Source organism: Rosa rugosa, chromosome 7 (genome assembly GCF_958449725.1).
Source record: "Rosa rugosa chromosome 7, drRosRugo1.1, whole genome shotgun sequence".
Classification (NCBI taxonomy): domain Eukaryota; kingdom Viridiplantae; phylum Streptophyta; class Magnoliopsida; order Rosales; family Rosaceae; genus Rosa; species Rosa rugosa.
In genome coordinates, this window is record NC_084826.1 from 16844633 (window position 1) to 16868694 (window position 24062).

Below are 24062 nucleotides of genomic sequence, written 5' to 3' on the forward strand. Positions count from 1 at the left end.
TGCGCTGTAAATGAGTTACATTGTGCGTCGTAAATGAATCAAATGTGCGCCGTAAATGATAGTACATTTACGGCACATATACAATGCATGCCGTAAATGAGTCGCACTGTGCGTCGTAAATGAGTTAAATGTGTGCCGTAAAAAATGATACATTTACAGCACACATACCATGCACGCCGTAAATGATATTTCAAAAAATAAAAAAAAAATTATATACTCCACGTTTTTTTTTTATTAATAAATAAACTTCATTCAGATATCTACATCACATAGGATTTACTTACAAGTAGAATACCGGAAGAATGAACAACATGCAGCTATCATTAATCACAATAATTGTGATACATATTGACAAGCACAAATGTGAGAATACAAAAATAAACCAAGGCCAAGGAAAGAACATATTACTTCTTTCCTGCTTTTCCCTCCTTTCTTCTTACAATTCCTTCAGCATAATTTCACACTCTTACCTTTGTATGGCTCTGTAAGTCTCCATTTCCTAATGGAAGCAGCAAACTGGCAGATTTCACTCTAGTCATAACCACTAACTATGATTCTGGGGTTTTTTTCCACCTTCACTTGTCTGCCATCAGGAATATCCATCCTTACTGGATGGGAGAACCCAAGACTCAATACCAAGATCCTTCGTTCTAATGTTGCTCGAACCATCATCAACCAACTATAGCCTCTTCTCGAATCCTTTGGATACTACTACCACCAAGAATCTAGCATCACTCTCTTCCCAAAAGCTGCAGAGTAGAAAAGATAAAGGAAAAAAATGAGTCAAGATAAGCACCTACATTTATCAGGACATTTCTTTACAAATGGAATAAAAGACAAAGATTAAAACTTTTCTTGATTCTTTCATCATATGATTTTGAATTTAACATAAACCACACACAGAAGAAGCTGAGTAAAGAAAAATTCCCAACCTTATGCAACACAATGTCAAAAGGGCCTTAATCCGAAAGAGGCCTGTTATAATCAATAGCAACAAATAATATTCCCTTGTTTCTGCATTAAACAACCAATGGCACAGATGCCAGCATCTGAAAATATATCTTCATCCCCCTGCAGCCAGCATCTGTTTGTTGGGTAATGTCATGCTTCCCCATGGATGAGAACTAATACAATCTCACTTGAGAATAATAAAATAATAATAATGTGGAATCCAGTTTCATGAAAGTTACATTCCACTACTGGTTCTACATATGGTGTCGGATTTGATACCTGTATGTTTCATCAAGTACACTCCTTATTTCCTCCCTGAAATGTCAATCAACACCCATACTTTCAAGACTAGAAACCATAGAAAGGCGAGCATAGTTATCTAGAGGATAAATCATTGGAACTGGATAAGGTAAATTAAGAATAATCAGTTTAAATCAATCTCAATGTAGCAAATACAATTAAAAAGAAAAAAATATTGATGGAAACTTGGAAAGTATGAAGGTAGTAATAACCTGCACTTCCAAACTTTTCTATGAGTGAGCGTAGATAACTAAGACAACCAGCATTGTTGAGGTGAGTAAAAGCAGCAGCAGTAGTTGATGGTGAGTTAAACAAGGACCCATTCTTCTTCTGGTACTTCATGACCATCTCCCAGTCCTGTGACTTTCCGATTCCTTCTGAAATATATGCGAGATAAGCTCTCCACCCCTCTGAGTTGCTTCTGTTGCCTCTAAACAATGGCATAATGGAACATAATTTTCAATTACAATGAATTAGGGTGGAATTCAGAAATGTATTCCATGGCTTTCACAAGCATAAGACCCAATTTTATTCTATACACTCATGCATATCTTAACTCTAAGAAAGGAAACTTGGTCTTTTTCACCCAGTATCGAAAGAAAACATTCTAAGATTCCAATAACAAAGCCAAACCTGCATGTTAAGCTCAGTTGGATTGACTAGGCAAGTCATATAATTTAACCAAATAACCAAAACCCAAGAAGAAAGTTAAAAACATACCTTTGAAGCTCAAAGTCTCTCCTGAAAAGTAAAGCATCTAAGGTTAATCCTCCCAAAGGTAGATTCACATCCAAATTCATTGCAGATTCAATCATGGAAGGAAATATTATATCAAACCCAACAGGAGATGGTTGCTCTCCATCAGTAGCTGAAGCTAAATTTGACTCGATAAAATGCAGACCTAAAATAACAAGAAAGGGTATTAATCTATAGAACATTAATGCAGGAAACATAGAAATATGCAATATCAATGAATGTACCCTTGTCAATTAGTTATTCACCAATATTCCATCGCTTTAGTGCAAGGATGCATGGTAACGTGGATAAGAGGGCATCTTTGGTTAACAACTGATGCAGATTAGGAGGACCCCATGAGCCATCCTGAAGTTGATTATCTAACAACCAATTTACACATTCAGGGAAGAAAGGCTCCTTCCTGGAATTTGGAGAATGGACCATTGCCACCCAAGCAGTGTCATATGATGAAACAGAGAGATCAACCTTGTTGAACATCTTCTTTATTCTTTTTTTAGTTCCTTCCCAACTCTGCTTAAATTAAGAGAAGCATTATGAACTGAAGAAAAGGCTGAAAGTACTTTGACTGTTGAACCCTCCTAATGTCAACATCTCCTTAAACCGTTTTGTGCTGAAAACAAAACCAGGATCTTTTTTCGTTTGCTCAGAAGCTTTGCTGTATGCAGATAGCATCTCAAGGACATATCTCAACCTGCATGTGCAAATTCCATGACCAGATTTAAGCCCTCAATATGAAATTACATTCTAGTTTTTGATCCATCCAATAATTAAAACTAAAATTGATTCAATTACTCCATAAAACCATAGTAATTCAAATTATTTTCAATCTCTAGCACATTATAAAACAAGAAACTAAGTATCTAACAGGAAATGGAAGATTGAAAACATAAACAGCTAGGGTTCGAAGAAAAATCGAAGCTCTGAGAGGGGAAGAGAAATAGGCGTACCGATCGGAATCAGAAATGCGCGGACAGCGAGCCTCACCGAGCTTGGAGATGGCTTTGCAGAGAATAAGGCTGACGAAAGCATGGTCGAGCTGAGAGTGGGACTATGGGACAAAGACTGCAGATCTGAGCGGAGGAGAAGTCGTTTCTCTCGGCGGCGAGTTCGGTTCCGAAGAGAAGAGATTGAAGGCGGTTTAGGTTATCGTCGACTTGCATATATTCAAATCTGGAAAAGACACCGGCTTGGCTTTTGCGTAGTTAATCGAAGGCAGGGGGTGAGGGTTTGGGTTTTTTTCTCTATTTTTGGTGGAGACTGAGAAGCAAAAAAAAAAACACAGAAGAGAAGAATGAAGAGTTGATCTGGACTCTAGAGAGATAAATTCTAATTAGGATAGAGGGAAATTAGAATTTGGCTAAAAATTTGAGCGGGCTCCTTACGGCGCAATGGAAATGTATGTCGTAAAAGACTTGAAGGCAAAATGACATTTACAGCGCACATAGTAAGTAGGCCGTAAATGACCATAAACAAAAGTCTTTTACGGCGCGTAAAAAAAGCATGCCGTAAATGTAATGTGACATTTACGGCACACATGGAAAACACGCCATAAAAGACCTGATAAGAAAGTCTTTTACGGCACACAAAAAAGCACGCCGTAAATGACATTCTTTTACGGCGCACAAGGTATGCACGCCGTAATTTGCGCGTCGTAAAAGACAAGTTTTCTGGTAGTGGGGGTGCCTTGCATTTCGAGTGTCCAAAGTTGGGTTGGAGCGAGGGTGCCCAACTGCCTGGGTGCCCACAGTAGATCTATTTGGGCCTATATTTGTGTCAAGCTGGCTTTGTCAGACCTCATTGCTTCAGGCCGGATTTGGATCTGGATTTGGGATCCAGGAAACACTCAAATCCGGATATTAGATCCGAGACAGTTGCTATTTTTGATCTGGTATTGGTTCTGGTTCTTAGGAGTTCGTTTGCTAATTTTCGAGTTTTTGACACCCTCGGTTACTTTCGAACTCCTGGTGAGCAAATCACCTCTCCTAGGTGATCATATCACCGGTTACGGTTACTATTACATTTACAATGCTTTCGTGACATATGCAGTGCAACGATGTCGTTCGGCATCAAGTCACATCCTGGTTACCTCCCATTTCAGATGTTTCTATGCATCTTGTTATCTTTTATTATTCTTTTTTCATTATAGATGTGTTTGTGCATCTTGTTATGCTTTTTTATTTTATTTCGATGCTTTTGCATCGCTCCATGTACTCCTTAGTTTCACTTAATATAGTTTGTCGTCTTCCCTTAAAAAAAAGATGTCAAATCTTATTATATTTCATGAAAAATGATAATGTCAAATATTTCATGAAAAATGACTAACTCATTCCCAATGTACCATATTTTTTACTGACAAGATCTTGGACTCTTGGTTGTGGTTGTAGGAGGGAATCAATGTTACATTGTTTGTGGGAGTGTTCGGTGTCCTCACTTTCATGATGGAGCAATGCAAAATATGGAATGAAATTTTTTTTATTGATTTGTTTCTTCATATTTCATCTGTACGTGGCAAGAGAGAATGAATGTTCAGCATGCTTTGTTGGCATTAGCAACAAAGGAATGATGAGTTCATGGAAAGAAGATCTTGCAAACAGAGGAATTAATTGATATATAAGACAGCTGGTCGGTTGGAATTGTATATGGCAGCTAGCTAGGATGACTTAAGGAAGGGCACCGGTCAACACAAAATCCATTGAAGTTGATTTGTCCAGGCCAAGGTTTGATTATACTTTGATGGAGCACTAGATAATGGTAAGGGAAATTTTTAGAAACGGTACATGAACTATTCATCACTGTGAAATAAGGTTTTTATATTTCTAGAACTACGATATAAATACATGGATTATAGATCCAGACCCATTTTCGATACATGTCGTTAATTCCCCTGTTAGACTCATGCTACCTGGCCTTTTGCAAAGGGCAATTCAGTCTGTGCAAGTCTTCCTACCATTTTTCTTTACAGACACATGCAACCATGTGATCCCATTTCCCTCCAAATCTGCAATCCCTCCTAAATATCAACCAACCCCTTTATTTTTTCCCTCCAAAACCTTACATTCTCAGTATAACTGTGGATTAGAAAAAGCTGCTATTGCAGTAGATGAGAAGGAAAAAAGCCAAAACATCACAAACACCATATTATCCAAACCAAACTGATAATCTCATACATAATATAGCTTACGGCATTGACATTGTTCAAAATCAAAACAACCATCTGTTACACAAAAGCCTATTAAAATCAATGGCATTTTCAAGGTTCAAAAAAACAAAAGAGAACAGAGGAAAATGCCATAATAACAGAGGCTTACATGCCATAAAATACCGGTAGGTTCATTTTTAAAATACCATAAAATAATTGAGGGTTCAGGGCTTCCACAATCTTCTATGTTCGTATTTTTGGAAGTTCAACATTCTGATTGCTCTGATTGGTTCTTGCAGCAAGTCGAGGTGATTTTCTGGGCTTTATCCTCCTTGCAGGCATCTTGTATCTTTTTCTTGAAGTTGATGGCCCCTGTGATAATGCAGTACAACAGGAATGTAACAAATAATTACAATGACAATTAAAAATCAAACCCATAAAATAATGGCATCATCATTGTTTGGTGCCTGAGAATTTGGAGGTGGCACCACAATGCTGTTGTCTTAAGAGAGCATAGAACTGTCAGTGACATTGTTGAAGTTTGGCATGTTCATAGATGATGCCTGGGTCTGCATTGACATTTGCAAAGTAGCTTGATTCTTGTGTGGGTATGTCTTCCTTTGCAGGCTGCTATTGAACATGGTGTTGTTCAGCTATATTAGCTTTATTAGCTTCAGGCACCTCATTGTTGTGCTCAGGAACAGGAGCTTCAATATTAGCTTCATGCACAGGGTTTTGTTTAGGAACAGGAGATTCATTGCCCTCATTTGCAACCTGCAAAAACAGAGTCATTTGTATCCTCAATTGCCAAACTCATAGCCCGTGTATATTGAACAACCAAAAAATAAACAAGTCATTTGTACCTAGTTTCTCTTCAAATAAGTCCTTAGATTATGGCCTTTCTTGCTACACAGCCCACAGCTCACTCAAGAATAATAGCTTCTAGGCAATTTTTCTATTCCTTGAGGTGGTGGCTCTTCACCTACAACACATTGACATTATTGACCAGTTGTGTAAAGTTTTACAAATAAAATGAATATTATAGTATGAGTTGAAAACAATTTACCAGGTTCTTTGGTCCTCTTTGTTTTGGGCATTCCTGGTTGCCTCCTGTAAAGGGGAGGTGCAATTGGCCTATCTTTATGTTCTCATTCCTCACCACCAGCTATTGGATGAAGCATAACCTCATATGTCTCCATATACTTCTTATATATGTGTGTACCATTCAGAGACAAAATCATCTGGAGACCAGCCACATGGCAGTCCACACATATCCCATTTTCTGCATGTGCATTTCCTCATATCCAATGCCACAGAGTGTTGAGTAATCACTCCTGATTCACATGCCACACCTCTGCCTTGTACTTCAAACCTCCAATCACTGGACTGTAATGCCCTGTAATCACTTGCCCAAGCTGCATATTTCTTCAATAATTTCTCTACCCTTGGTCCCACCTTGCTTCTCCAGTTAGCAGCTGAGTTCCTTCTATTAGCAAGTCTGACCATTGTTGCAACCCTAATCTCCTCTAAACATGGAATTATGGGATTCTTTCTTGCTTCCAGAATGCTCTTGTTGAAAGATTCACTGTGATTATTTAGCAGAACATCACACTTAGTCTCTTCAGCAAAGTGAAACCGTTACCAATGCCTTGCATGCCTGTCGTTACACCAATCCCAAGCTTTGAGAGATATCTTCTTCATCTCATCCATATTCTTAGTGTATTGGGCCATGGTGGTTGATCTGGTCACTGCCCACAACCTCTGTTTCAACTCAAGTCCAGTGTGTCCATCCCTTTGAAATTATTGTGTAAATGCCTTACACAATGTCTGTGTTCTGAGTGAGGAAATAGTTCAACAATTGCTTGTTCCAGCCTTTTCTGCTTGTCTGATATAAAGACATAATGAGCTGAATGCTCAATCTCCAAGTCATCCTTAAGAAAAGTCAAGAACCAGGTCTATGAATCTCTGGTTTCTTGCTCAGCAATGGACCAAGCTATGGGATACATCCCATTGTTGCCCTCAATACCTACTGCTGAAAGCAGTTGCCCCTTATGAACAAACTTCAAGTGACACCCATCCAATCCTATGATGGGTCTGCAGCCTGCCCTTCCAGCCTTCCCTCAATGCAGTAAAGTACATGTACATTCTCTTAAACCTGGTCACACTGCTATCCAACTCAGTTTGAATCAAGATGGAAGTTCCTGGATTCCTCATCTTCAATTCATGAGCATAACTTTCCAACTGGTTATATTGATCCTCAAAACTTCCCTCTGCGATCTTCTCGGCTTTTGCCTTAGCCCTATAACACATGTGGTACCCTATGTTCATTCCAAAGTCCCTGTTCACAACATTTTAAATGTCGTCTCTGCTCCATTTTCCATCTGTCATGAAGGTGGACTTGTACTCTTGAGCTATAAAAGGGGCATGACAGTGATAAACTCTCTTTGCAATGGATGAACAAGTGTGTTGTGGTATGTATGTCCTAACTTGCAGGGTGGGGTTTAACATGTTAGGGCTGCTTGCATACATCCAGTATGGGCAGCCTGGACTTGTCTTGCCTCTGACCAACACCTGATGCTTGGTGTTTCTAGGAAAACGAAGTTCATTCTTAGTCAATATAACATGTTTTCTGACAGCATGCTTAAACACCCCATTGTTAGGGAACACCATTCCCAAACAAAACCTTGGATTCTTCATGTCCGTCTTGACATTGAATTCTTCCCAACCATGAAATCTCTTCTTCCCCTTGACTCTGAAAGGCCCCCTATCTTCACCTTCAATATCACTTGAATTCACACTACTGAATCCATCATATTCTTTTGCATCATCTGAGATATTTCCATCAAACCCCATTTCTTCATACTCAGGCACTATGCTTGCATCACCATCCACATTCTTCTGAAAGAAGACTTCATCATCATTCCCATCTAACTCATAATCTGAGTCTGTGATCACATCAATATTCGGATCATCACTGTCAGAGCTGTACTCATACTCTTATGCAGGAGCAGGCCTTTAAGACTCACCACCACTTCTAGTAGCATATGCACTCTACACATCTTTCCGTGGTCTTCCCACTTTCTTCTTTGGCTTTTCCACCACTTTATCCTTTCCTTTACCTTTATCATTCCTAACTGTAGAAGTTGGACCAGCAGCTGCCACTCCGTCATTTGGTTGAGGTTCCCTAATTTGAATGTCATGCCTTACTGTTCTTCTTGGCCCATTACTGTTCAAATTCCTTGGCCCATTGACTGGCCTGCCTCTTCCTCTCTGATCAGTTAGTTGTACATGTACATCCCCAAAAATAGCTTCCAATTCTATCATCTCTTATGCTTTCCCCATAGGTTCATCCTCTGCATTTCCCAATGCCTCATCATCTGTTAAGGGTAAGTCTTCAATGTAGTGACCAAAGTAGTTCAAGTGGTCAGGGTCATCATCATTGTGGCGCACTCCAATTCCCAAGGAGTGAAGTGTCTCCTAGGTGCCAAACAGACAATGTATAAATCCACAATTCTTCTACTGGTTGGAATATATTGGATCATGTCCAGAGCATCACGATCATTTGTAATAGGCAGGTACCCGCTCCCATCCTCTGATCTAGGTATCCGAAATCAATAAGCAATTGGGCCATGCTGGTAGCCCAAATCGTATGCCTAGTAGTTCAGCCCGGTAAAAGCCAGCTTGTTAGGGTCAACCCCATCCAACAAAACTACTTCCTCTTCTCCCCCAACTGCTTGACAACAATTTGATTGAGTTAGGCTGACGTGGCGGGATCACATAGTTATCCAAGCAGATCCTAGCAATAGTTTTTCTAGCAGAGAAGTCGAATCCATACAAAATAGTCTTTTATTGAAATGTTATCAATGGTACAAGAAGGCAGTGTGTATCGATCGGTTGAAAACTTTTGGATTGTGGACTTGTGTTAATAGGTGGCAGTCGAACTTGGTCCTAAACCCAAAGCCCACTAGCCCAGGCAGCGAGCAGCTTGGTGGGAAAATTTTGGGCACAACTCGAATCTCCCTCTTTTATTTAGAAGTAGAACGAGAGATGGGTGTCTCCTTCTCCTGGTAACCCACTCAGTAGATCGGCGCGTCCTCCCTTTTTGCCGCCACCAGATCGCCCCGTCCTCCGTTATCGGCTTCCAGTGATACCCATCTTCCTGATCTGGGACAGCTATCGGGTATGGATTCACTATTTACATGTTCGTCCCTTAAACCCAATAATTGGGCATCATCTCAAGTCTGTTCTCACTATTTGTTTCGAAATTCTTCTGGTTTAGCTCTAACCCATTACAGAGCAGCCATAAGCAAGGATAGAATTCATTAGGTTTTTTTTTTTTTAATTTTTTTTTGGTGCCCAAAATGTATTATATTTACAAAATTTGAACACTTTTGTCTATTGAAATTGCTTTTTGGTTACAAGCATATAGAGATTGACATATGATTGTGGGCTTGGTGCTGTTGATGTCACATAACATATGGGATGTAGTTTTCATGTCCTTAATGCTTGTAGGTGTAAGGTGGGTTTAGAAGAAGAAGTATAAATGGAGCGAAAGCAGAAGTCATTGGCAACTTCGAGTTCTCGAGCTCCAGGAGCTTGTGCTGACAGTGTTTTTAGATTCTTTAGTCTTCCAGAGGAAGTGTCCCATCACATTCTCTCCTTCCTTCCTGTGAAAGACCTCATTCGCTATGGCGGACTGTCCAAGAAATGCAAAGATTTGCAACTGTCGACTCCGTCATTGAACTTTGAGGGGTTTTTGCACCTGTCTAATAATAGGCATTTCAGGTTGTTGAGTTGCTTGGATAGGTTTTTGGTTCTTCGTGGGGATAATAAGATACGACGCTTCCGTGTTGATTGGAATCTTGCTGTAGGGAAAACTGCGAGCTTGTATAATGAGCTTTACCGAGTGATCACGTGGGTGCATGTTGCAGTCAAGTGTAATGTTGAAGAGCTTGATCTCAAGTTGGCAATTCCCGATGCAACGATGTTCGAGCTGCCTCTTTGCATCTTTGATTGTGGATCCTTGAGGTCTCTATTAGTGGAGTGCGATAAAGTTCTAGCAACGCCTTCCGTTGCGTGTTCTACTAATCTTCAATACATAAAGTTGAGAAAGGTTAAAATCGATGAGGGGTTTTGCAAATGGATCTCGTTTTCTTGCAAGTGCATCAAGGAATTACATTTCGAAGAGGTTGAAGTGGAAAATATTACCATTGAAAGCTTGTCTCTGGAGTCATTTAGTTTTGTGTGTCCCTCTTACTGTGACCTGCGTCAACTTCAAATCTCTGGGGAGAAACTTGAAGAGATAGTTATAGAGTGGAGATGTGATTTACCTAGCAGCACATCCTTTAGTGTTTCAGCTCCAAACCTTACATCTTTCAAATGGACTGGGAATTTGTTGAATCACCAGAGTCTAGGGAATTTAGTGTGTTTGGAAAAAGCAGAGATTTTTCTGAGTCCTCCAGCAGATGACTACAACTTTGACAACACATTTGAGGTTCTCCACAGCATATGCAAGGTTAAAGTTCTTGTTCTAAGCGAAGAGACTGCTAAGGTAAAACCTCATACCAAAACTCTTTTTTGCCAGATACCTGATCATTTGCAATATGCCAATATGGACTTATGCATACTATGTCTTCTTTGTAATCATTTTGACTATTACCTGGAACAAATTGCCTGGCTATGAGTCTTTCCTAGTCAAATGAATGTGTGAGCTAATTTATGTTAAACTTCTGAGTTGTTTTACTTGAGAGTTTGCTTTTCATGTTTTTAATTTTGCAGGCTCTATTTAGGGAAGGTCACATTCCTGCACAGTTCAATGATATTTCTTACTTGGGTATGGATATTAAGAGCTGGGATGATGATGTAGTTCCAGCAATGGTCTCTCTTATGAAAGGAATGCCGAATTTGAATACTTTGAACTTGAAGTCTAACCATTCCGTAAACATCCCAAAGCCTGAGGTATGTGCATGCAGTCTCTGTATCTCTCTGTCGCACACACATGTGCAGTTGTGCACACTTGCGTACACAACAATGTTACCATTTGATGTATCTAGAATGAGCCTGTGAGGTGCATATCAATCTTGGTTAGAGAAAACGAAAGCAGTTGTGCTCTAAGAAGGGTTATCCTAATATATCGGTTTTGCAGCTCTGGGAACAATGTTATCCTTATTTGCCAAATAATCTCTTAGTAGTAAGAAGTTGCTTGTTTCCTTTCCAGGAATGCCGATTTGATAGGACGTACTGGAAATCCCAAAACTTGTCTTTGATTTTGGAGCTGAAGGAGGTAATAATAGAGCTTTCCGTTGGGAACATTGAATTGGAGTTAGCAAGGTATATCCTTGAGGATGCTAAGAACTTGCAGAAAATGGTGATAATTTATTCACCACAGCAATCAAATCTTATCAGGGGACTAAAGGAGAGCAAGAAGAATTCCACCGCTATCATTGTCTTTCAGGAAAAACAAAGAAAATGAAGGAAAAAACAGAGGTTTAATACTTTTCTGAAGAACATATTATGTTAGAATATGAAAACGACTGAATGTTGATAAATGCAATGAGGCTTATGTGGCTTTATTTTTGGGCAAAGGATCCTAATTCTGTACTCCTAGTTTGTATGCTCTAATAGATTTGTTATTCACTTGCTTTGATTTTGTTTTGAGGACAATCCAATTGCAGTGTTTTGTTGAAAATCTATTGCAGTGTTTTGCTTAAAGTTACAAATGTTTGTTTATTTTTCAAAACCAGAGATGAACGCTTGTTATTATTACTAATATGACTTTACCCTCAAGGTAGGTTATGCCTTTATCATGTATGGCAACGATTTTTTTTTTTTAGTCATTTTTTTGCAATTAAAGAAAAAATTCCAAGTAAAGTAATCTGTAGTCCCCCCATTGAACCTCCAAAAGCAGGACATGGTGCTAATGTTTTCCCTTCCCAAAGAAACCAGAATGACCGGTTATAAACAGACTTAACAATCGTGTAGATTTTAATGGGAATTCGCTCCGAATTCATTAGTAGACACAGAGATTGATTCGGTGGTTCAATTTGATAATCTGATAAGAATCCAAGTCCGATAATTCATTAAGGCCCCGTTTGGATAGGGTGATTTGGAGTTGAGGATTTGGATTTCAGTCTTCCAAATTCAAATCATCTCGTTTGACTTTCTTCTTTAGTGGGTATTTGGATTTCTTCAAAATCAGCCCAGAGATTTCAGATAGCAAAAGTTGATGATTTCAAATAACTAGGAGACCTTAGTTATTTCAAATCATCAGGTCTTGGACTCGTAGAAAAAATAGATCGCCCCCTCTCTCTCTCTCTCCACGTCTCCACTTTCCGGCTCTGCCTCTGTATCTTCTTCTGCATTGCCGATGACTCCAGCAACGGTGGCCAAGCTCTCCACCGCCAACTCCATCCCAATCTACTCTCTCTGCATCTCTGCTCAGCCTTTGTAGCTTCTTCTACATCTCCTATGACTCATTGACTCCGACGACTGTGACCGAGCTCACCGCCATTGACTTCATCCCCTCCGAGTCAAGTTTTCGATTGCTCTGAAGCTTTTGATGGTTGACTTGGTTTAGTTGGATGTTGTTCTAATGTTGCAAATTCTAAATCTTCAATTTTAAATCTTTACATATCTTTTTTCAATCCAAATAGTGAAATTTAAAATACACATATTTCAATTATGCAGATTTTAAATACATAAGATTTGAAACTCAAATCCAAATCAAAATTCTGTTTCCAAACGGGGCCTAAGTTAATTGTATACGTAAGCTGAAAATGGATGCTTGAGATTTTTTTTTTTTTTTTTAAAAAGAAGGACTGATGCAGCTGTTCTCAAGTGAGTCAAGTCTTGATTAATGAAACTGCTGAATACAAGGGGGGAGGGGACATTGAACCTAAACCCCTGATTACAATAAGCATCTACAGAACATCCTGAAATAATATTAGGAGACTACAAAATACATGTATTCTAACAAGCACAATTAGCAAATAGTGCACTGCTGGCTACTCCATTTTCTTTGACATAGCGATGACACATTGGAAAGATAATATATAACTCGATTACAATGAAGCATGATTACTAAAATCACAGCTTTCCTACTATGTTGCCGCTAGAAAATAACTCCGATCACACTTAGCTTCATTCTGCCACTAGGAGGTGGATCGCCATTTAATAATGGATCGCCTCCTCACTAGGCCAGACAAGGCACTAGCCCTACAAGATACATGCATGGATTTATTACACGCCAAAGGCGAGACAACACTAACCAAATAAAATAAACAAAACTAAAAACATATATAATAAGACCAGCCCAGGCCAGGATAATTTTTTTTCTTAGTAACTCAATAAATATTAATACTCAGGGAGAGGCTCTAATGAGGACCACTATAGTGAGGATTAGTTGAAAACTTTTTTATTAGACCCAGTTTTCGATTACATTTCGGCAAATCAACTGTTAGATGTTTAGATATTTATGAGTAGATCATTTCTGCAAATTTTCAACCAAATTGGAAATTGTTAAGACATTTATAATAGTGATTTATCATTTATGAACATGAACGGTTCAAAATTGACAGATTTGGTTGTCCATTTGTTTGATCTAGTTTGATACCTTAACGATTAGCAATTTAGAAGAAAATTTTCAGAAATGATCTAATCATGCATACATAAACATTTAATTGTTGATTTACCGTAATGTAATCGATAAGTCGGTCTCCCAAACCGTTGATTAGAAAGTCATCAACTAATCCTTATTTTAGTGATCCTCATTAAAAGGGCTCACACTCAATAAATACTAATACTAATTAATACCCACATGAGTCACAGTCTGGGGCGTAGCCAGATGGTAGGCTGTCTGAGCTGTAGTCTAGACAAGATTTTGGCCCAAAAAGTCCTAAGTATATGTATATTTCCCTTCTGCCCATAATAGCCCAAAGGAGAAAAAAAAAATTATCTGGAGCTACTCCACCGAGTCCTCGACTGCAGTACGGCACAGCAGGTCAGTGGCTGCTTACTTGCTTAGTTGAACGATGGAACGCTTGAACCCACAAACTCCCGTCAGAAATCGCCGTGAGTCCGTGAGTCCATGATGTTCGGCAACGACCCCGAACCGCCCCGGTAATTTAGAGATTTAAAGTCCTATTTGGGGGTCATAGATTCACAGGTACAGAAACTCTATCTTTCATCTTCATGGAGATTTAAATTCGGATTTGAGGCAACAATCTTGAAGCCCAATTGTTGGGTTTGTAGGTTTAATCTGAAAAGCTCTAATCTTTGAAATCATCTGGTCGGGTTTGTGGTTTTGTTGTAGGCAGACATATTGCTGCTGCGTTTGGATGGAATTCACGGCATGCTCTAGTCTCTAGAGGTGCTTGATCAAATTTTTGTGCACTTCTAATTAGCCTAGACAAGTTTCGGTTCCTGAATCTACCACTAGTCACAGTTGAACTTTGGGGTGTTCTTTATGGCCTTCAACTGACATAAGATCCTGGTTACCCAAAAGTACAAGTACAATCGAGCTCGGCTGCTACTATCTCTTGAATCTGTTCATTGCCTCTGTCTTCACTTGCCACAATAATCAAGGCTTGTCAAGCTCTACTTCACAAAGATTGGTGCTTTAGTGTGAGTCACAAATCTACAGCCAGCGAAACTTTGTTGCTGATTTTATTGCTAGTTTTGCTTCATCTCTAGACATGGGTCTCACCATAGTGGATGCTCCTCTGCTCTCTTGTGAGCTGTTTGTTCCTTGAGGATTTGTTCTTGAGGGTGTATGTATGATTGTATGTATATATAATTAATGCTCTGGCAAAAAAGGACTGGATTTGGCGATACGAGATTGATGACAAAACTCATATCAATGAAAACCTCTTCGCCAATGATTATGTCTATAATTAGTTCTTTTTTTTTTTTGGTCGAAAGTGAGACTTTCATTAAGAAAAGGCAAAAGCCCAACCAAGAGCCAGACAAACGTCTGCAGCCCATCAACATGAGGAAATAGAAAGTCGAGTTCTCCTACGGATACCAGACTGATACAACAAAGGAGGGAAACGACTCAAAATGGAAATATACAGCAGCTCGCTAATCGAAACTGGAGGACAGGGAAGTCCATCGTTCCGGAGTACAAGAGTCATAGACGATGGTGGCCTATTGGCCCATCTGATTAGACCTACCGCCTGCTTTCCAAGCGAGGTTGCCGTATGGGCTGCCATGTTCGCTTCACGGGGAACCCATTCCCACGAGATCCGATTGAAGAAGCGACTCCTCCATCTAATCTCTTCAATAATAGAGGTAATTTTCCAGTTTCTATTCGTAACATTGGATTTCAGGGCTGATATTACCTCTAACGAATCAGATTCAACTCGAACATTCCTCAGGTTTTGGTCGATAGCCATTTCAATCCCCGAAAGGATTGCCTTAGCTTCTGCTGCCTCAACCGATCCCTCATAGCAGCGCTGTGCTCCACCCACCACCACTGAGCAATTTTGATCACGAATCACAAAACCCAGACCCCCGTTTGAAGAATTGATCCAAGACGCATCGCAATTGATTGTCACCCAATTCGGAGGAGGGGGTTTCCATCTTGTAATGCACTCAGAAACTGAAGCCGGAGTGGGAGCAGTTGCATTCATAAATTCAGTAGCAAGGGTCATTCCAGCATCAAGAACAATGGCAGGAGAGGGTATCCGATGCTGGTAAACAAATTGACATCGGGCCTTCCAGATTGGCCAGCTCAAGAAGCAAAATAAGGTAAGCACCTATCTTTTCTCATTGGTTTTTGTGAATGCCCCAGCAATTCGTAGTAACCAATTGTCAATAGAAGTAATCTTCTGTTTGTCAATTTTTAGTCCTAAAGGGGAACCAAACCAGATAGGATCAACCCAAGGACATAGCAGAAGGATATGCTCCATAGATTCTTCAAATTCTCCACATATGGGGCAGGTAGGATTAGTTGTTAGTCTCCTCCGAACTAGGTTCTGGAAAGTAGGGATAGCAGCATTCAAAACCCTCCAGAAGAACAACTTAACCTTTGGTAGAGTAGGGAGTTTCCAAATTAGTTTCCAGCATTTCGGGTCCACAACATAGGAAGATCCAGTGCTAGGGCAAGAAGAGGTTGATTCATGTGAATGAATCCAGTGATACCCTGATTTAACAGTATAGCTTCCCGATTTATTCCATGGCCAGAGAAGACGATCAGGTCCCTCCCCTCTGCTAATGGGAATTGCTAAAATGTGGTTGATAGCTCCCGGTTGGATTAAATGAAGAATCTGGTCCAAATCCCAGTTCCTAGTCTCCCAATCGATAATTTCACTGACCAAACTGGGAGCACAGCTTGGAACTACCCCCATAGTTTGTACCTGCCCAAAATTTGGAGGGGGGATCCAGCGATCCGACCAAATATTGATAGAAGAGCCATTGATGACTTGCCAGCAAGAACCATTTAGGAAAGCATCTCTAGCATCAATTAGGCTTGACCAACCCCATGATGCCCGGTACCCTTTCACCGCCTTCGAAAAATCACAGTCAGGAAAGTATCTTGCCTTCATCACTTTAGCCCATAATGTGTCTGGGCTCTGCAATAGACGCCAGCACTGTTTAGAAAGTAATGCAAGATTGAAGTTGTGAAGGTCCCTGAACCCAAGTCCACCCTCAACCTTCGGCCTGCCCATGTAGTTCCAGTTCTTCCAATGAATCTTTGGACCTGACTCCGTAGAACCCCACCAAAAATTGCTCAAGGCTGAGTTTATATCATCACAAATTCCTTTAGGGAATTTAAAACAGGTCATGGGGTACGAAGGGATAGCCAAAGCTACAGACTTGAGCAGAATTTCTTTCCCGGCAAGAGAGAGGGAGTTTTGCTTCCATCCCTCCAATCTCCTAGATATCCTCTCCTTGATAAAAACAAGAGCTTCTTTTTTTGATCTGCCCCATATAGTTGGCAACCTAAGATAGGTGCCTGGGTTTTCGACAACATCAATCTTTAGTAACATGCACATTAACCTCTTCATCTGATCTGGAGTGTTCGGAGAGAAGAAAATGCTAGATTTCTCGTGGTTTATTTGCTGCCCTGATGCTAAGCAATACTCAGCGAATAAACGAGAGAGTTGACTGCAATTCATAAGGGTTGCTTTCAAGAAAAAGAGTGCATCATCGGCAAAGAAGAGGTGGGAGAGGGTAGGACAAGACCTGGTTAGTTTAATCCCAATAAGACTGCTTTCACTCACAGCATTAGTCAGCCTAAGTGATAGTACTTCACTAACAATGAGGAAGAGATAGGGGGATAAAGTGTCCCCTTGCCTCAAACCCCTACTAGGGAGGAAGGCCTTTCCAGGATTCCCATTCAAAACAATAGAGAAGGAGACCGTTGTTACACAAGCCATGATAAGATTGATCCAACTTTGAGAGAAACCAAACCGGATTAAAGCCGCTTCTAGGAAATCCCATTCGACTCGATCATAAGCTTTATTCATATCTAGGGTTTAGGGTTAGTTCTTTCTTAGACCTTAGTTGTGAACATGGTATAATAGTAATTTTTAAATTTCCAAAAACAGAGATGTGTATTTAACATTTAGAGGGATGTATATAAAACTACTCTTTTCGCGGCTAACCTCGATCCATGGTTCCTTCAACTGTTTGAAGTAAAGGCATATATGCACATCTCTTGTTACAAGCACTACTAGAAAACAGGCCAGAGGGCACCGACTTGGGCACACCGATTTGGGTTGGTGCTCTTAGATAATAGTATGACACGGTCGAGAGTAGACGCTGTATTGCTCTGGAGATGTCACTGAACTTCAGTGCCCATATACTCTATTTCAATATATTACTTTTTTTTGGTCTGATATTTCAATATAATACTTTAGTTTTTGGTACAATTTTGACATAATAATCGATAAGTTGCGTGTGTGGCACACTTTCTGTTGCTGGTATTTACCATTTTGACCCCGACGTCAGTTAAAAGGACTGAATTTGACGTGGGTGAGTGAGTCTGTAGAAAAGAGCTTTCAAAACTCAAATAATTCCTTGGCCTTTCCCTCCCTCATCGTCTCCATTTCTTCTTCTATCTGAAATGATGTACGGATGCCGAATCCGCTATCACCTTAGATATGGTTGCGACACCGCCTACACCAATGGCTCGAGGGTGAGCCGATCTACAAAACCCATATGGTCGTGCCACTATCCATCGCCGTTGCCAAAGTTCATCACATCACACTCGATCGCCGATCCGGATCCACATGAATGTGCTCCGAAGTTCATTGTCTCGATGGTAACGGAGTAAGACCGGTTATGTGTATGTTTTCTCCATGCCTTAACAAATTTCTCTGTTTTATGCGAATTTCTTCGTTTGACCCATATGTGGTGATTTTGCAGATATAGAGTAAAATAACAACCAAGGTAGTACAAGCATTGTTTTTCCAGTGGCTATTTTTAATCAGGCATTCACATTTTCTAGTGTGATACATAAAGGTAAACATAATCTAGCAAAGCAATTGATAAACGACCCAGCAATTTATAAAACTTGTATTCAGCGTTGATGCATTAAATCTGCACGTCGAGGATTTTTCTGAATCCATAGAATAGAGTCAACTGTGCAAGTTGAGTTCAATGTTTTTGCAATGCAGGAAACACAGTTTGAAGCCGCTGCATCCAAAGTTTATGAGTCATATTTGAAGAGGTATGCTGCCAAAAATTTATATATTTCGTTTATCATGTTTTCAACATCTAAGTTTTATCTAAGTGTGCGAGCAGAGTTTAAGAACATGGGGTGTTAGAGGTTCCAGCAATAGGAGCCAATGTGAAGTCACTAAATTCTCAATTTTTGGCAATTTTCTGTCCTTGGGCATTGTGTTGTGTAGTTACCCATGGATATATCTAGGAATGTAATGATCTATATGCTTGGTGGGAGCTGGTTTCAATGCCACTATGTCTTTTAACGTTTTGGGATTCTTCTATCTATTCCTATTGTTATGAAATTGTCTGATTATTATTTGGGTTCAATTTTATTTCATACCCTGATTTCACAACAGTTTTGTTATTACCAGCTAAACGGAGATTTTAGTTTTTGGTTTACTTTGTTTGAATATTCAATATTCTGCGACATAGTAGTCCCATAGAAGGTTTTTGAGTAGTGTAGTTCAATTTGTATTGATTTACCCAGATACCTTTTGATCTCCCAATTACCAAATTCTAACAAGTACTCCTTTAATATTGAAAGGGTTAAAGTTTCTTCACTTCCTATCGTACCCTACGATGATGCAGATGAATTTTATCAAGTAATCATATAGTAGAATGTTATTGTGTGCTCTTTGTTGCTACAAAACTGTGTCCTTTTAAAATGTCTCCTATCCTTTAAGCTTTTGGATTTCTGGTATACATAATTATGACCTTGGAATTTCTTTTTTAGCTCTTCACTCTTTTTTGGCTTTGTTTTTGACAAGCTTATAAAGAACTTTGCTATTGCAACCAAACCAGAAAAAGAGTGAATAAAGATGGGGAGGTTGTAGGGTTATAGCTTAGTTAAAGCTTGAACACAACACTAGATTAATTGTTAACTTTTCACTCTTCTGGAATCATAGGTTCATATATTTGAAAAAAGAATGGTTTCTATATGAAACCATGTTCATGTTGTAGTCGGCTAATTGTTGTTCATATTGTTACCAACTCTTTCCTCTGATGACATCTATTATCATTTGTTCTTTTTTCTATGTTATCCAGTATGGTCTAGTAATATTCAATTTTGCCTACCCTCTACTTAATCACCTGCTACAATCTGATGCTTATTTCACTGTATGCAGAGTGAGCTTGAAGATTATTCGAGGACATAAAGCCCCACTATACGGCTCCAAAATATTTGCATTGAGCGTGTTGTACTGGGTCGAGAACATATAGATGCCAAGTGTAACCATCTATTATTGATTTGATGTAAACTTATGGTTTCAATACAGTACTTGAACAGCAATACGTTTGCAGATATTCAATGGATAATTCATAGTTTAGTTATTACATTTTGATGGAATGCAAATCATTTTGTGAATTGTGAGCCAGGAAAGAAATGTAAAGCTCTTGTTTGGTGCCAAATTGGCGCTACTTTTTTAAAAACAGTACGAGTAATTTAGACACCGTTCTAATAGCTGCCAGTTAATGATATAATTGGTGTGAAAGAGGTGGCAAATGACAAGACATAATTGATGTGACAGATTGTTTGTCAAGTTAAAAGTTTTGCCACCGATTACTTATTGGTGTTCTATGCTGCATTAGAAACTGGAGCAATGGGGACTGACATTGGATGGGTGGCCGCATGGTGGCTAATGAAGAAAACAGTGGCCTATGCACCATTAAGCACCCTTAACTGATGGTGTCCTATAGCCAATTTTGTGGTAGTGAAGTATGCAACATTGATGTTGGTTATTTGCTACTGTGCCATCTTTCTTCAGCATCGCCTTCATCCTAATGTATGGGTGATGATACAAATTAGTTTCATCTAGCTAGGTTCATTGCCTAACTACTCTTAAAACCAAGTACACTTCCAAGTAAATGAATCCCGTACCAACCGACAACTTATCCACATAATTATAAACGAGCAAAATTCTGACTGAATACTTAATCAGTGGTAACATATTGAAGAAGCAAGCAAATTAACAAGTTTAGGGATCAATTATTAGAAATCGTCTTTTGTTATTTATTGGAAGTTATCAGATCTGTTACACTGTTAAGCACGCAACTTAAATAATACGTTTTAATTTATTTTTTTTGAAAGGATACGTTATTATTTATGTAACATCATATTTCATTGCTCAGATATATACTACACCATGCATGACCATGGAGACACTAGTAAGCTAGTTTAGCCAAATTTTCAACACGGCGGCATGTCTGGTGGCGGAGGCAGCAACGTTTCATTTGGGTGTTTTCCATTCTTTACGATGAAGACGGTGTGCATTCCCCATGTTAGGTGACGTTCAAGATGACAGTGTAAATACCACACTCCTGAAATAGAAAAATATTTAGATATTAATTAGCAGCGAGCTGAGGTCAAAAATACTAAATAAGATTTGCTAATATATACTCAATTACCAGGATTTCTGGCCTTGAATCTGATAGCGGCCCATCCACTTAAGGGCACAGTAACTGTGTTCCTAAGAGGAGGATCAACAAGATTGAAGCTCAATGGGTCCTTTTTTACATCAAAATTCCCAAAGCCAGTTCCAACAATGTGGAAGCTATGGCCATGAAGATGCATGGGATGATCTATCCCAGCCACTAAATTTGTGTTTTGAAAAACAATTTCCACATCCGATCCATATTCCAAAACCTTCACCTTTGTGTCCCTCTCTGGTATTTCCAATATCAGAGGGAAGTCCTCAGCTGTGAAGTTAAAAATCAACGGTGGAAAATCTGGGAAACCCTCTTTATAAACCCCTTTGATATAGTAATAGTAAGCTTGTAATATATCTACTCTGGGATCCACAAAGCTTATGTTGTTCATACTGGCAGCTAATCGCGTCCCATTGGGTCCTTCACAGGTTTGATTTCCAAGGCAAGGGAGTGTGTTCACCGATACTGTTGAAACCATTCGAGTGGTGGTGGTTTTTACGACATCGGTTTGGTTAATGGCTAGGCTTTTAAGGCTATTGAAAAAGCCAAAGGCTGCATTCGTGTTGTTATAGTAAGGAAGGTAGGGAAATAATGGAGGAGTTTTACCATTTCCATTGCCATCTTTGTATTCAACTATTGATGTGGTTGTGGTGTTGTCAAAACCAATCGCTAGGTTACCTTGGTAAGCCCTAGCAGCCATGTAATAACTACCAGGTTGTTGGTCTGTGAACAACAGGGCATCAATGGTTTGTCCAGGAGATATTGTGATGTAGGGTGTTGAGATTGGCGCGGTGTAGGCTGCGTCTGCTGCGACCACCGTCAGGTTATGGTTTGCGACTGAGAAGAAAAGGATGCTGTTCATGGCAGCGTTGACTATTCGGAGCAGATGGGTCTTGTTTTGGTCCACAGAGAGTTTGAATGTTTCTGCAGATTAATACAGAAAGTGCATGGGAATATTAATTGCAGTATATATTGAGTTAGTAACATTTGCTAATTGTTGATTGCTTAACTGACCTGTTTCCCTGTGTAGTTCCTAAGGACTATGGAGATTTAATTGATTAATACATACATATGTACCTGATTTTGAGCAAGGATAGAGGTCTCCTGGTTGACCATTGATGGTGTAAGCATCAGAAACATTGGGAGTTCCTCCGGTTCTAACAAATTCATCAAGTACCTCCATTACATCACTTTTCCACCACTCACCTGCATTTTCAGCGGTATCATCATCAGTTTTTAGTTCTGATGTAAATTCATAAATAAATAAAAAGTTGAAAGAAAGGACGTCTCAAAGAGAGCAGCTTCCTGTCTTGTTTATTTCTGTTCTTTTAGATAACTTGAGTACCAGAGACATAAACAAAACAAAAAAATAATAAAAAAATAATTAGGATACCTAATATTATGGGAACCTCAGCATGGGGCTTGGGAAAAGGGTAGCTAGTTCCTGGTTTTGGATAGACAAAAATTGGTCCATGAACCGTCGCCCGGGACCAATCACTATGAGCGTGCCACCAAAGGGTTCCTTCCTCAATAGAAAATATGATCTTCTGCCTGAAACTCCCACCCGGTTGAATACCACATTGTGTGATGTATTCAGGACCATCAGACCATGGATTCCTCGGTTGCTTGACTCCATGCCTGCAGTTGTCCTCTATATTAGTTTGATTAAGAAAAAGTACTGTTTCTGCAAATGCTTTCTGAAATAATCAGTTGTTGAAGAAAGTCAAACAAATTGAAGTTATATATGTTTGTGTACCAGTGAATAGTGATGTTGTATCTGCCTCTGTTATGAACATTGACATAGACCGTATCTCCTGCATAAGCTCGTAAAACTGGTCCCGGAAATTTTCCATTAACTGTCAATATTGACTTAGTGCTGCACAGCCTTGTATATGTGGATTCTTTCACCTATACAAGAGTTGAGAGTCATAAAGTAATTAACAAAGCAGTGCAGATATGATTGAAATGACAAGCTCAGGAACTAATTAAACAAATACATACGACCCAATTATAATCGGCTGAAGCTTGACGATGAAGGAAGAGTACTAGTAGAAATGATAAAGCCTGAAGTGCTGATTTCCACTTCTTAGCAGACCACATCTTCCTTAATTTGAATTTAATGCACAGTTGCTTTTGCTACAAATTGTTGGTGTTGAAAGCATTCTAGTTTGCTGAATTTATAGAAGAGGAGCCAAGCTGATGAGAAGAGGGGCGGCCATTTTTCTTATTAGTTTAGTATTGCGTGATTATGACTATTTTTTTTTTTTTTTTTGCACAATGTTATTATTAATTAGTTCATCTTCGTGTTAATTAAATATTTTTAACAATCAAGTGTATATCAGATGCTTCATAATTTAAGTTTCATTAACATTTATGTATGCATGCCAGAAATGAAGGTATCCATTTATCAAAAGACACGATGTACCGATCAAAACCTTAATTGGCTAATCCGCGCGCACTTAATGCTGGATTAATTTAAAAGAAATCGACATTGAATTATATACAGTTTGATTTCGTTAGTCTATGATAGGAGTTCATCGTTAGTTCGTTACACCATTCGGATAATAATCATTATTTTAATTCAAAAGAAAAAATTTCTAAACATGTTTCTGGGAGTGGACATTATTTTCTAGATATATTCAGTAGTACGCTTCCCATTTCAGCACGAAATAAATGAGCAACTAATGTACTCAAAGGGTGAACATCTTGGTTAACTGCCTAAGCTCTAGGCCCTAGCTAGTAGCTACCAAGTACCGACAGTGGCAGAGCCATGCATTTAAGTTTAAAAAATAATAATATAAAAACATACAAAATTTTAAATGTA

The 24062-nt window shown here is 39.2% G+C and overlaps 3 protein-coding genes and 1 long non-coding RNA gene across 10 annotated transcripts; 2 read left to right on the top strand and 2 right to left on the bottom strand.

The window, feature by feature from the left end:
• Positions 1 to 229: 229 nt before the first annotated feature.
• LOC133722759 (ent-kaur-16-ene synthase, chloroplastic-like) lies at positions 230 to 3305 on the bottom strand. 5 transcript variants are annotated; one of them, XR_009852901.1, is made up of 7 exons: positions 2955 to 3305; positions 2232 to 2698; positions 1972 to 2152; positions 1464 to 1681; positions 1231 to 1266; positions 933 to 1084; positions 230 to 749 (listed from the first exon to the last, which is right to left on the bottom strand). XR_009852901.1 is itself a non-coding variant. In XM_062149632.1 (7 exons), exons 2-5 carry the CDS (start codon positions 2482 to 2484, stop codon positions 1256 to 1258), a joined length of 642 nt encoding a protein of 213 aa, XP_062005616.1. In that variant the 5' UTR covers positions 2485 to 2698; positions 2955 to 3305; the 3' UTR covers positions 230 to 749; positions 933 to 1071; positions 1231 to 1255. The 5 variants fall into 5 exon arrangements, 4 of the variants coding, with proteins under 4 accessions (XP_062005616.1, XP_062005615.1, XP_062005614.1 ...); XM_062149632.1 differs by having other exon boundaries at positions 933 to 1071; positions 2253 to 2698; XM_062149631.1 differs by having other exon boundaries at positions 2253 to 2698.
• A 5781-nt stretch (positions 3306 to 9086) lies between these two features.
• On the top strand, positions 9087 to 11792 carry LOC133721294 (F-box/LRR-repeat protein At4g14103-like). Of its 2 annotated transcripts, none has more exons than XM_062147868.1 (4): positions 9087 to 9326; positions 9635 to 10697; positions 10925 to 11104; positions 11364 to 11792. In XM_062147868.1, exons 2-4 carry the CDS (start codon positions 9690 to 9692, stop codon positions 11616 to 11618), a joined length of 1443 nt encoding a protein of 480 aa, XP_062003852.1. In that variant the 5' UTR covers positions 9087 to 9326; positions 9635 to 9689; the 3' UTR covers positions 11619 to 11792. The 2 variants fall into 2 exon arrangements, with proteins under 2 accessions (XP_062003852.1, XP_062003851.1); XM_062147867.1 differs by having other exon boundaries at positions 9090 to 9326; positions 9659 to 10697.
• Positions 11793 to 18045: 6253 nt separating this feature from the next.
• LOC133721850 (uncharacterized) lies at positions 18046 to 20148 on the top strand. 2 transcript variants are annotated; one of them, XR_009852365.1, is made up of 4 exons: positions 18046 to 18434; positions 18515 to 18610; positions 18766 to 18818; positions 19939 to 20148. It is a non-coding gene; the product is annotated as an uncharacterized LOC133721850 (long non-coding RNA). The 2 variants fall into 2 exon arrangements; XR_009852364.1 differs by having other exon boundaries at positions 18049 to 18610.
• Positions 20149 to 20861: 713 nt separating this feature from the next.
• LOC133721643 (laccase-15-like) lies at positions 20862 to 23376 on the bottom strand. Its single transcript, XM_062148315.1, has 6 exons — positions 23240 to 23376; positions 22995 to 23146; positions 22632 to 22876; positions 22316 to 22444; positions 21218 to 22162; positions 20862 to 21130 (listed from the first exon to the last, which is right to left on the bottom strand). Exons 1-6 carry the CDS (start codon positions 23336 to 23338, stop codon positions 21000 to 21002), a joined length of 1701 nt encoding a protein of 566 aa, XP_062004299.1. The 5' UTR covers positions 23339 to 23376; the 3' UTR covers positions 20862 to 20999.
• Between the last annotated feature and the right edge of the window lie 686 nt (positions 23377 to 24062).